At 43.7% G+C, this 12816-nt stretch overlaps 2 protein-coding genes across 2 annotated transcripts in view; one reads left to right on the top strand and one right to left on the bottom strand.

Annotated features, from left to right (window-relative positions):
* The window catches only part of HECTD1 (HECT domain containing E3 ubiquitin protein ligase 1), a 6428-nt gene extending 4935 nt beyond the window's left edge, over positions 1 to 1493 (top strand). The window contains exons 8-9 of the mRNA XM_010135025.1: positions 52 to 196; positions 551 to 1493. Coding sequence (XP_010133327.1) covers positions 52 to 196; positions 551 to 688 — 283 coding nt within the window. The 3' untranslated portion in view covers positions 689 to 1493. The remainder of the gene's footprint in view (positions 1 to 51; positions 197 to 550) is intronic.
* Positions 1494 to 3352: 1859 nt separating this feature from the next.
* Positions 3353 to 12816, bottom strand: part of AP4S1 (adaptor-related protein complex 4, sigma 1 subunit) — a 13528-nt gene continuing 4064 nt past the window's right edge. The window contains exons 4-5 of the mRNA XM_010135023.1: positions 10861 to 10872; positions 3353 to 3481 (exon numbers count right to left, since the gene is read on the bottom strand). Of these exons, the coding sequence (XP_010133325.1) occupies positions 3353 to 3481; positions 10861 to 10872 (141 nt within the window). The remainder of the gene's footprint in view (positions 3482 to 10860; positions 10873 to 12816) is intronic.

The raw sequence follows: 12816 nt of genomic DNA, 5'->3' as shown, positions 1-12816 counted from the left end.
AACCGCTCTCTTGTAAAGTTATCGTAACTGATTATTTCAATGTATTTTAAGCCCTGGATTCCTTCGATTTGTGCGAGTCCTGTGTGGTATGTCTTCGGACGAAAGGAAGGCTTTCCTCCAGTTCACCACCGGTTGTTCAACACTCCCACCGGGAGGACTGGCGAACCTACATCCCCGGCTCACTGTTGTTCGCAAGGTAGTGGCTGCTGCAGCTTGCCCTTCAAACTGCTGTTTTGGCTTTCAAATGTAATCGCTGCTGCATTAAGAAATAACGCTGCTTTTTTTTAATTTTTTTTTTTATTCTAATAAGCTTTCATACCAACCTGTGTTTCAGGTCTGTTCTCTGACTTCATATTTGAATATGAAAACTAACGTGCATATAAAGTAAATGCCTTTCTCAGTTGGTCTGTAGCTTTCCTGATTCTTCTGTTTCTTGACAGCTGGTGTATGTGTGCGGTAAATGCCACGAATTAGAGGATGCACAGCTTCTACCATCCATATCAAGTGCTGTGAAACACCTGCAGTAAAAAATGTTCTTTTTTTTCCTCAGGTCGATGCGACAGATGCAAGTTACCCCTCTGTGAATACATGTGTGCATTACCTCAAGCTGCCGGAGTATTCTTCTGAGGAGATAATGAGAGAGCGTCTGCTGGCTGCTACGATGGAGAAAGGCTTCCACCTCAACTGAGCTGCTGGCTGCAGTACGGGACACGAGGAAGTTTTTTGATACTAGCAAAGCCTCTTGTGTTTGTGTGCAAAAACTATGATCTCCACGCTGTGCTCTGATGAGACTTGCCTTTTTTTCACCTGTGAGGCTTTAGGAACATGTGGAATAAGTTTGTTAGCTGCTAATGACCAAGTAAATCCTTGTAACTACACAGCCAGCAAGAAACGGGCACAGGACACTGTGTGATGCTTCAAGGGCTTGCACAACTGGAAATTAAGGTGGTTCTGTCTGACCGGTCCAAAGAACCAATCATCAGATTTTCAGTGTTCACTGACACAAATTTCTAACAGTGTATTTGTGTAAAGTTTGTCATTTAATACCTTGTACACTACAGCTGCCATCACTGATCCCTGTTCTGCTGGCTTTAAGCTAACTGGTCAGAAACTTGCTTCCTTAAAACTTAGAGTTATATGGGCATCTCCAGCTTTTCCTTTTTTAATGGTGCCTGCACTATTGGAGTATTTTAGTGGGTTTTTGCATATAACCATGCACAACCTTTTTTTTTTTCTTTCAAGTGGGAATATATTTTGATTTCTCAAAGGCCCTGCTATAAAGATCAAATCCTTAAGTGTGTTTGTGCAGCTCAGCAGTAAAGCTATTAAAAAACACTGGTTCCTAGTGCAAGGCACACTTAAAGCAAGTTTTACTTTTGGTTGTATTTTCTTTGTATATTATAAACTTTTATTTAACTTGTTGCAGTTTGAACTTCAAAAAAACCATCCAATGTGTAAGCTCAAAAGTAATCATTAAAATGTTTGCAACATATGAAACCGTCTCCCGAATGCTTCCTTAGTACCATGTACGCTGTCACATCTCTGCACGTGTTCTGAACAACGGGCCGCGCTTTTTTCACGTTCAAAAGAGCTGCCTGGCAGTAAGCGAACTCAGGAACTCATCTCTGCTCCAGTCTTCTCCAGAATTACTCAGTGCTTTTCAAGAAGCAGTCTGGCAGGGGTAACCCTGCACGTGGCCGCTTTTGATGCTTCTCAGCGGGCCCGTGTGACCTGAGCTTACAGCTCTCCGTTATACTGCAATAAAAACTGGCTCGGATGATGCAGCTGATTCAGCTTTTCTTGAGCCAAAGTGCCTGTCTTGGTTCCAGCGTGTGGTGAGGTGTTTATTGGCTAACGCTGAGATAAAGCCAGATGCCAACACATCTTTAAAGATATTTAAGTATTCGATACCAGAAAAGAAACTACTTTAGTTGCATTTGTGTGCTAAGTTTTGTTCTGTGCCAGTTCTGTTTGCTAACAGCCTTTTCTTGGACCGCTCTGAGGAGGGCTTGACAAAAGATTCTGCCTCACATGTATAAATCAGGTTGATGGCAGTTTTCTTTTCGTAGCATTATTCATGAGTTTCCACATAGGCAACACCTTTGAAATTTTCCCAAATGCAAAATTGATGGGGAATTTCCACCCCCACCTGTCCCCTCCTGTGTCACATCTGCTCCAGATCCAGTGTCAGCTTGTTCTGCTGAATGTGTTACTGTTCTAAAACTGTGTGGACTGTGTTCCCACATACCGCTTCACCCTCTGCTCCTCAGGCCCTGGTTTCTAGGTGCAATTCAGATGTGACCGTTACGTGCTTTCACACGTAAAGCTTGCACAGCACGAACTCTTATGCTCTTTCAGTATCAAGTTATGCCTGGTGTTGGTGTGGAGGTTAGGAAGGAGGAGCCATATCCCTTAATTCTTGCAAGGTAAGTGGGAGTAAGCTCAGACTGGTAACGCTTCTGTGACTCAGCGTAGCATACAGGTATGAATCGGTGTGTTGTACTCTGAGTAGAAGTTAGTGCAGCTCCACCCCCTACTGGGGGAGGGAGATGTGATTTGGTGCCAAGCTGGTGCTGGGAAACTTGCGTATCTTCTGTTACTCCTCTTTTGTAAGTATTTTCATCATGCTGCATGGATACAACACACAAGAGAAACAGAAATACTCTGGCGCGCCAAAATAGAAACGATTTTTGTGTCCTCTATGAATCCAACATGATAAGAGATAAGCAAACTTGATTTTAATTATCTTTTATTAATGTTGTAATATTTAAGAGCCAAATACTTCTGGTTACAGCTGACACGTTATGCAGGAATACTAACTACTTCTGTACTGCTGTGATTTACACTTCTCTTGTAACCACAACTGACACAGAAGGGGGAGTGAAACGTGCTTTTTGATAGTTTAAAAGGGGTCATAGAAGTTACAGAACTTTAATTTACAGTACACACATAGCAAACTAAAATGAGGTTTGCGCTTAAAGGAAGCACTGAAACTCAGTCTGAATTTTTATTTCCGTATTTTCTGTCTTCCCCCGGCTCTGGCACAATGTTACGTAATTCAAGGCGATACCTAGATGGTCATGTGTAAGTTTCCATTACTTCATCCTCTACCACTTTTAAAAAATGTTGACTCTTCCAGAAAGATTTCTACCGGGTCAATAAAACTGCATCTGAGGCTGAAGGTTCCCTTTATGTTTAGTTGTACCGTCCCATCAGGTACGTAGGGTATAGGAGAAATAGGAAATATTTTCCATCTGATCTGAATATTGCCTTGGTCGGTCTTACGACATCAGGAAACTGCTGTGGTGGTGTCACCAGCTCTTGAACACGCTCCAGCCAGCCTTGCATCCTCCTAGCTTTCCGCCGCTTTGTCAAGCACCAACAGAGGGGCGAGAATTCTGTTCCGGTTTGTTTCCACAATGCAACCGTTTAGCACCATTTCATCCAGAATGATGTGCACTCTGTCCAGATTAAACATGATCTAACGTTTCAAGTTAAGTGTGTTTTGAACAACATGAACATAATTCAGAGAAAATCTTAGGCACCTTAGTCTTTAATCACAGTTAACAAAAATTGGTATTTCTTAATTTATCCTAGTCTATTTGGCTGTTTATTTTAATAGAGCCAGGGAAACAGTTCGACTGACGCAGTTTTTCTGACTGCAGAGATGTCAGAAGTTTGTAGTAGAGAAGTTGAAGCCCAGCAGTATCCCATCCTGGTGGGTTACCACGTAGCAGTAAAAGCAAAAGTGAACTCGGCTGTAGGTGGGTAATTTTACTGTCTCCCTGAGCACCACATATTGCCTGAATATGAAATGTTACCAAGGGATAACAGTCTTGAATGTGAAGATGCAAATATTCTGCATTTCTTCTTAGAAAAGTAATTGTCAGTCAATCCTAAAACGTGGTTCTCATGTTTTCCTTACCAACACTAAGTTGGTGTGGTTGGTACAGTAACTTTGGTGTGAGTCTCGAGCGCCTTCTCTGCCTGTTACATTTTTGATGCCATGGTTTGAGCTCAGGACAACAGCCTGATTTTGCTCTAGTCCTTGTATGTGTGTTAGTGGACTTCTACTCTCATCAGTGGAGTTGCAAGAGCCAGCGTTTTGAAGGCATCAACGTTTTCCTCTGCTCTGCATGATAAAACCGAAGTCTTATTTTTTGGATGTGACTCGGGGGTTTAAGAGGACGGCTCCGTCTCACCAGTTGTTGTGGAGCTAAGCACAGCAGTGAGCCCTGCTGCTTTGCTGAAAAGCAGGAGCATGGCACTGCTTGAACTGTCTGACAACAGCTGGGGAGCCACCTACATATTTGTTCCTCCCAGGGGGTAAGTGCAAGTGCTGGGGAGACAGTGCCTCAAACCACCAGAGCTGCAACAGCGTGAGCTCAGGGAAGTGAACAACCTTCTGTCTGAATTCCAGAAACGGAATTTGAACACTGCATGTCTCCATGCCCATGCACCTGGCTTTGAGAAGGGAATTCCTTCATCTCAGTTAGGTGCCTTATCTTCCCTGCAGTGAGTGGTGAAAGCCAGACACATCAAACACGTCACAGGGTGTCGAGAAGCAGGGCTGAAACCAGTCCTTTGCAAGGCAGAGAGGGATTTTTCTGTGATGCTTTCTCTCAGACTCAGCAGTACAATTCATTACTTCCCTTGGTCTCCTCTAAAATACCACAGAAGAGATGCTGCCTGCCTGGAACCTACAGCGGACAGAGGCTGTGACCTCCCCTCTACCAGATGAAAAGCAACTGTATCCCTGCTCCAGCAAATGCATTCCACGTGACCAGGAGCACAGCACATCCACCCCGGCGTAGTGGGCCCCAAGTAACTTTACTACTAGTTACAGTTATGCGAGGAAGAGAAACTATAGCTGTCAAAAAGATCTTGGGCTGTCCATGGTTCATCAGATAACTTCTAATTTGCTGGCCTAAACTTAGAATTAAATTAGGTGGCTAAGTTGTATTTTACATATTGGATTTCTTCCTGAGTCTGAGCATGGGACTAAATTGCTTTTAAAAACCAGACTCGTGCCTTTCTGTACTGAGGAGCGGTACTGTCCTGAGAACAGTCACTGTTTCTGTAGTTCCAGAGCCAAAGGTAGTTGTTGTCTTTCATCCACCAAGCAAAATAAAAGTTTCCCCCTACGGTACACTTCTCGGGTAAATCAGTCTTCACATAACTATTCAAATCCGAGATGTCAGGATTTCTTCAGTCCAGCAATGTGACAATTTTTAGGAAGACAGTTCTGCTGCTGCTTAGTTCACCTCTGGCACTGCTCTAACAGATAACATTCCATTCAAGTTTCAACAAGAGGCAAAGCCAACTCCTCCTGGCTTGTAATTTTTACGCTCCACCACTGATTCACAGTGCTCCAGTTCCCACAGTGGAACGGGCACTGACGTCTCACCAGGCTTCCCTCTTCCTTTGAGAGTCCTAAGGATCTAAACTCCCAAAGTCTGGATCAACCACGATCAGTGATGATGCAGCAACTTGTGACTCCCACCTTATTTTTCTGCATCACCTTGTTTAAGAAAACATATGAAATGCCCTTAGCACATTTTTTTCCCCTGCTGCATTTCCTAAAGCGCTGATACCATGTCAAAGGAAAACTGCACCCACAGTGCAAAGTACCTTCCTGCTGTTCCACTCAACCCAGATATGGTTAAATAAGACATCAACTCCCCTGCAGGGCCACGGCAGGTTACTTCAGAACTGGCCTGCTCCAGTTTCTGTCCATCCGTCACCCTCACAGTCATCATTCCAGAACCAGGGATCCACCTGCAGTTTGAATGGGGACACTTAAACCATTCTGGAAAGATCCACCATCGTGATTTTTGAAGGTCCCAAGGCATTCTTCGCTCTCCGCCCTCACCCTAACGTTCTGGCTTCCCTTCACCACACTGTTCTTGGCAAACAGCCAGACTGCACACACTGAAACCTTTCCCCGAAGTCTCATGACTGTAGGGTTACCTCTCATCACCCACCTACTCATCGTTCGTGTCCACGCACCCTGCCCACGAGGGTTACGTGTCTCTGACCCTCACCAAGGCACATGCTCCCCACCTGCTGCGTGTTGGGCAAGTGACCCCAAATTTCAGGGTTCAAAGCCCTGAAGTCATAGGTCCACACCCAGCCGCAAGGCAGCAAAGCAAACCGGTCTGAGCAACTGGCAGCAGGAAAAAGCTGCACTCGGTGTGTGCCCCACCGTGTGCTCCACCCAGGGCTGTCATCTGTGGTCCTGATTCCAGTAACAATCCTGGCTGCCACAAAAGAGGATTAAGGGACTTTCACTACATCCGTGCGGAGGCTACCAGGAACTTTTAAAACAAGTGTGCGGAAGAAAACATCTATTAATCTCTGCGTGTGTAGACAAAAGCCTGTAATAAAAGTTTTCAGAGCACCCAGCCGGGAAATACTCTCAGCAAGCCGGAAGCCTAGGCAAGAGGTGAGCCTTGGCTCACAGCTCGCAGCCAGGGCTGCTGTGGCTGCGTACGCGGCGGGAGAAATACAGGCACCTACTACAGCTGGTACGTCAGTGTTGTGCTGGCTTTTGGTAGCTTAAGAGCTGCTCTTATGTGAGACATTAGTGGTACCTTCTACTGTCACAAGGCTGGTTTATGGCACATACATACATGAGAGGAGGTAAATGTGACACAGTCTTGTGTCTCCTTCCTTCCCCAAAACATTACATAGGCAGAGAGTTAAGTGGGGGACAGGGGAAGGCACATTTAGTACTTGCACCTGATTGATGATAACTAACTAACTTCTTCATATAGAGACATTTTAAGAGACTTCAGGCTTTGAGAGGCATGTAATCAAGGGTGCGTCCAGACTTTGGATGATAAAGTGCAGCCAACACCTCGTGATCAGGGAACACACCCAGGAGCACAAACAAAAGCTTTGTCAATTACAGCACAGGTACTCACTGGCAGATGGTTTGCTGCTGCATACACAGCGTTACAGAAGTTCGGTTTCCACCCTCGGACGTTCATCTTCAACTACAGATTACTTGGAGTTGCTTCTTTTTTGTAATCTAGAGTCACGCAGTCTGACTTTATCTTTGCTAACAGCAAACAGCCTAGCTAATGGCGGGGGGGGTGTGTTCAGAAAGCTGTTTAATGCTTTCTGACCATCTCCTCCTCAATGACGTTGACATTAAATAGGAGACAAATGGTGCCTTGAAGTTCTGTGATATTCTAGAGCAGCAGTTTTAAGCTAATCCTTACAGGCTTCCATTTCATCCACTTATTTCACAGTACAAATCGACGCACATCCTTATAAACTCTTGGAATACATTCTTCATTCCATTTTCTTACTACTTAAATGCACTGTGTTCTAAAAGAACACGGGGCACTGTCGAATCCAGTTGATTCGCGGGAAGCATTCCCTGTATCAAAGCTTCTTATCTATCCTAGGAGCAGCAGCAGCTAGCTGCAAAGGAATGTAAGGGGGTTTTTTTTGGATCAAGACAACATTCTTCAAATGTTTGATGCTAAAGCACCCTGTCTTCCCCCTCCCCTCCCACAAGGGGAACATAAGTATCTGTTTCTTCTTCTAAAAATGTGTCTTCAAGGAAGCTTTCCCTCACCAGTTCAAGCAATAGAAAAGTCAACTTTTTGTTACTTTAGAAACTCTCAGGCTTCCTGGCGTATCGTTCTCTACAAAGCTACTGTGGCGACACTTGCGTTTTTATAGAAGTAGCTGCTACACCGGTCAAACGGGACTTTCAGAGCTACAGAAAATCCCTCGCTTACTTCAGACACAGAAGCGAGGGTCACCCAGTGCCATTAACATACAAGGAAGCAACACCCCTACAACAGCTTCAGGACACCTTAAAAACAAACCAAACAACTGCAGAAATGTTGTAAGCCTGTGACTGACTCAGAATGCAAGTGGACATCGTATCATGGCTAAAGGCTTTACGGTTCACACGTAAAATCTTCTGTAAAAAACGTGGCTGCTCTAAGGCTAGTCACTTAACTGGCTAGTCACTGCTCCGTGTTCACCTTTGCAGTACGTGCGATGTGACTTTAGAGCTGTTCATGCGTTGTTTAGCATCACACACACCCCATATGTCATACAGGCAGAATTCAGACTGGGCCCAGTCTGCCTTGTGCCCTCCCTGACAGCTGACTCCCGACGGGATGCCAGCTATGATGCGGGTGCCCTGCGTGAGTTTGGGGGTTTGGCCCCAAACGGAGGCTGGAGTCCCGCACTAGCAGGAGCTGCGTTGCCAGGAACGCTGGGGCAACGCACTGTGGCTGGGGAATCGCTAAGAATCTGCACACGTGCTGCAGCCTCAGCATGGGCTCCAGGAACAGTTCAGTTGTGTGATGGTCCCAGACCCATAGCTGGGGTTTGCTCGGTGCCCGGGTGAGGAGCCATTAATGATTGTGATCTGTTCTTCATGGCTTTTGAGTTCATGCAATTTCCTACTATTTTTTTCATGTTAGCAAACACTACTTTCCATATAGAATAGCCACTATCACTTTTGAAATAAACTTCCTATGGGTCTGTACACAAAAAAAACCAGCGCAGAGACAGGAAACCGTGACAGTCTCCCGCCAGATACTCTGTATGGAAAGATTCTGTAAATACTCCTCCGTGTTCACCGTTACAGGCCTTCAGACAGCACTTCCTCCATCAGGTATTTTGCATCCAAGCTAAGCGTACTGAATAGAAGAGCTAGCATCAAGAATGTTTGGCAAGGAAATGGTTTCATCCCAGGTGGGGATATTATTTCACACACTACAAAAGGTGTGTGGACGGATTATGGCTTGCACTGCATTAACATCTAAGGCACTTGTAGTCCAGATCTTGTATTGTTTTTCTGGGCCTGCTATTCAGGCTGTTGTCAAAAATAAATACAATCCTGAACAACCCACTTCATCACCTCTGCTTTATGTTTAACGTGGAGGGTATCTCATTTCAGCTATCTTAGGTATACTCTCAATTTATGGAAAGCTCTTCTTCCTCAATGGGAGAATTATTTTTTACGTATATTTAAAAATTGTTCCTGAAATGTATAATGTAGAAAATTTCTGAATGGAAAAATTATGTACATCATTCCTATGTCACACGTGTTGAGGGCAGATAGCAGACACGAGCTTCTCCAGCATTACTCCCGGTACTATCAAATGAGAGAGTAATGCACGCTCGTATTTTCCAAATGCTTATATTCACACCCTCATGCAGCTGAGACCAACGTAGAAGGTGAATTTCTACAGGACTCATTCAGACACCGTTGCGTACCTGTTGCAAACAATATATAATGCAGCAACTTCTCTAGGCTACGCAGAGCAGCACCGTAGGCAGAAGCTGGCTGGGTGTGCAGCAGCCTTTCTCAGCTGCTAGACGGGCTACTGGTGGTCACCGTCTGTGTACAGGAAATTCCTTGGTATGAAAACAATGACCAGAGGCAGACAGAATTTAGAACCATCAGTACTCCAGTCTAAGATAAGAAGAACCAGGGAATGGCAGACCCAAAGCACACGGTGCGGAAACACAGGGGACTCTTTTTCTGGGCCAGGTCAGTCTCTAACTCAACAAAGCTCATACACAACCCGCATAGCTCGAATCCTTAACTATAATAACTGAATACAAAAAAAATCTAGTTCTACAATCACTCTGAAGAGACCTTCAGAGTCCCTTCACGCTGAAGTGTGATTGTTGCTCTTTTATAATGTAAGTGAATTTACAAGTGTTCCATTGCTCCCACAGCATTTTGTGAATTTCAGGGAGGAAATACAGACAGTATAGGTACACTCACATGTACACTTCAGCCAGTGAGACAGAGTTCAGCATGTACCAAGCGTTAAAAAATTTACACAAATTAAATTAATTATTTCCTTTTGGTTTTTTTCAGTAAAGAACTAAAAACAATTACAAGAAAAACTGCAGTTTTTCCATGTTCTTCACAAGTACTAATTCTCAAATGAGGTAAAGAAACTAAAGCACTTTACCGTAATCAATTCCACGGTGGTAACCGTATTTCAGGTGTGTAACTGAAACTCTCTGTACCAGTAGATCTGCATTTAACCAACAACAAACACGGGCCTGAGGATTGCTGGACTAGAGAGAGCAGGCAGTGCGACAGGAAGAACTGAGGAGAAAGACTCCTTGCACTGCATTCTCCTGATTTTATTTTCTTTGAATTTAGTTTTGTATTTTTTTCAGCACTATTTGTGTTTAATTGGTCAGGATTGATATTCTAGTATTGGCTTGTATTTGGGTTTAGTTATTTTTTTTAAGTATTTTTTTGCCAATACCTGCAAATCATACACATGAAAATACTGTGTAAGGGCAGGGGGGAAAGAAAAAGGTATCTGTGGCAATACTTGGTTTCCTGAATTTCCTCTTCCCGGGCCTTGCTCTCTGCCCATTCATACAGAAAGTAAAACTCCTTTGAACTTCCATGAAGCCAGATCAGAGCACAAACGTAACCTTACAATGATGCTACTGCTATCTGGCTCAAGACGCAGCTGTAACATTCCATTCTTGTACTGCTGTCATTTTGATATCTATCTTATTGACAACTTAACGGAAAATAGTAAAACCCTGAAGTAACAGTTAGGCCTGGAAGTTCCCCCAGGAAGATGACTTTACATGTCTAGGTGTTAACGGTACCTAGTTGTCTCCCAGGCTTGTCTTACCGACTGAGGATTTAAACAGGTGACCCTCATGAACATCAGCCACGCTCTCAGAAAGGTGCCAAAATGGTGCTACTTACAGTAAGAGGCAAATCTGCGGAACCTCTGCATTGTTTTGACTGTTTGACAGTCAGTGCTGTGAAGACAGTATGAACAGGAACACACGCCCCAAAAAGACAGACAAATGGATTTCTGATACTGAAAAGGATACATCTAATTCGCTCTGCAAGGAAAACAGATAGACAACCATTAGTTACCGTTTGGTCTCTCATCTCATAGTCACTAAACACTACCCATCCCTTGAGAGGATAAAGAGAGTCTGCAAAATAATGATAGAAGAGTTTAGGGTGATTGATTCAGGTTTCAGTACCGTACAGTTACGTGCTCTTTTCCGCAGTGCTGCTTTGCCTTTGATGTGTTACCTGCCTCCGTAACAAAAACCAATGCTCTGGAATTTTTACTTAGAAAAACCCACAGAGGTCACCCACAAGGAACAACCTGAATCCACGCAGTGCCATGTGAACGAGCGGGTGGAAAACCAGCACCTCTAATCATGGCAACTCCAACCCTGTATTCTCCCTCCTCCTGCAAAAACAGGTTACTAATGCCAAGTTTACCATTTATATAAAAACCCAGTTTAAAATGCTGCTGCAGACCTTTTCCAGACACTGTACGGCTGTGGTAGCCATGGCTGGGTGTATCAGGAGAAGGAAGCCAAGTCCAAGCTTTGGACCCTTAGCACGCTAACTATTCTCCAGCCCCAGCAACACAACTCTTCACATAGTTATTTCCCTTCTAGTCTTGGCCTGGATTTATCCAAAGCAGTTTTATTTGCTTAACCCAAAGCCGGAGTTAGAAGCCCTTGTGGTCTTTCTGCAGTCAACAGAGGAGATAGCTATCTTCAACAGTTGACCTGGCACACTTGAGGCATGACTCACTTTCTCGAGATACTCATCAGCCTCCAAAGCCAGTAATGGGATCTCAGGATGACCAAACTTCTAACTTAGGTGCCTCAGTTAAAAGTCTAAATTTAGAAACACTTAACCACAGCCTCAGCAGTTTAGATCTTGCACAGTTGAGGTGAAGCTTCCCCAGTCTCTGCTGAAAGAGGGAATCTTTATCTGCTACCAAGGGAATTTAGTTTGCTAACATTGCTTCCATTCACAGTCCAACCCTGGTTTGGGGCAGAGTTCCCACTGGTAAAACTGCTACTGCTTCCATGGTCTAACGGTGTTCTAAACTGGACTAGTTTTAGTCTAAGTCTACAGTCCTCCGCTCAGTGACTCTGCCATGCTTCAATTAGAGATTTTTTTTTTCATCCATCACAAAAATTGTATTTTAAGAGCATGATCAGCTTAAGCTTCCTCACGATTAAAAAGTAGCTGTAAAAATTGGAATAGGTATTGTGAACAGCGAGCAGAGTTTTCCCTGGGTAGCCATATAAAAGTGAAGGGGACCCAGAATTACATCTCACAAGCAATTCTGAAAGCTTTCCTCCTAATTCTTTAATATTTTTTCTGATATCTGAATTCAAGCTCTGTAAACTCTATTAGATAAAAATAGAGTATGTGAGAATGTTTAAAGCTTACAAGCCTAAAAATAATAGATGACAAAATGTCCTTCTTAGAACAGGACAGATGTTCTTTCCTTTCCCAGAGTTCTGTCTCAGTTGTCATCATCATAATTTGGGATCCTGCTAAAATTCTGCAAATCCTAAACATTAATCCATAACAGTACAGACTTAGAGTTTCTTGCTTTGTGGCTCCTGCCAGAAACCCCAGCTAGAATTATAGCCCTCTTCTTCACTGCTCTGCCATTTATCATGTGATATGCTATTAAAAATAGAACCACGGAATGGCATGAGATTTCTTTAACCACTCCCCCCGCCCCCCGCCTCGGTTCCCCTAGTTTCAATCTTGAAATGCTATGGAAAATATGTACAAAAAACTCTGGTATGATGAATTCAGCACATTTCTGACAACTGTCAGTGGTGTGTTATATACAGGGTCAAGGAATTATATGTACAACATTTATATGTATAAAAACTACATCTATTCTTGCCCTGTCTCAAGTGAAGAAAATAAAACTTGAGAAGTGGTTGGCCCATATTAGCTCAATTTGATAAATAAGATGTGATTAAATTTTCTCCTGACTTCCTGCTAGGCAC

This window comes from Buceros rhinoceros, unplaced genomic scaffold (assembly GCF_000710305.1).
Source record: "Buceros rhinoceros silvestris isolate BGI_N320 unplaced genomic scaffold, ASM71030v1 scaffold13174, whole genome shotgun sequence".
NCBI classification, from domain to species: Eukaryota; Metazoa; Chordata; class Aves; order Bucerotiformes; family Bucerotidae; genus Buceros; species Buceros rhinoceros.
The sequence above is the reverse complement of the archived record's forward strand: the minus strand, read 5'-3'. Positions and strand labels throughout refer to the sequence as shown.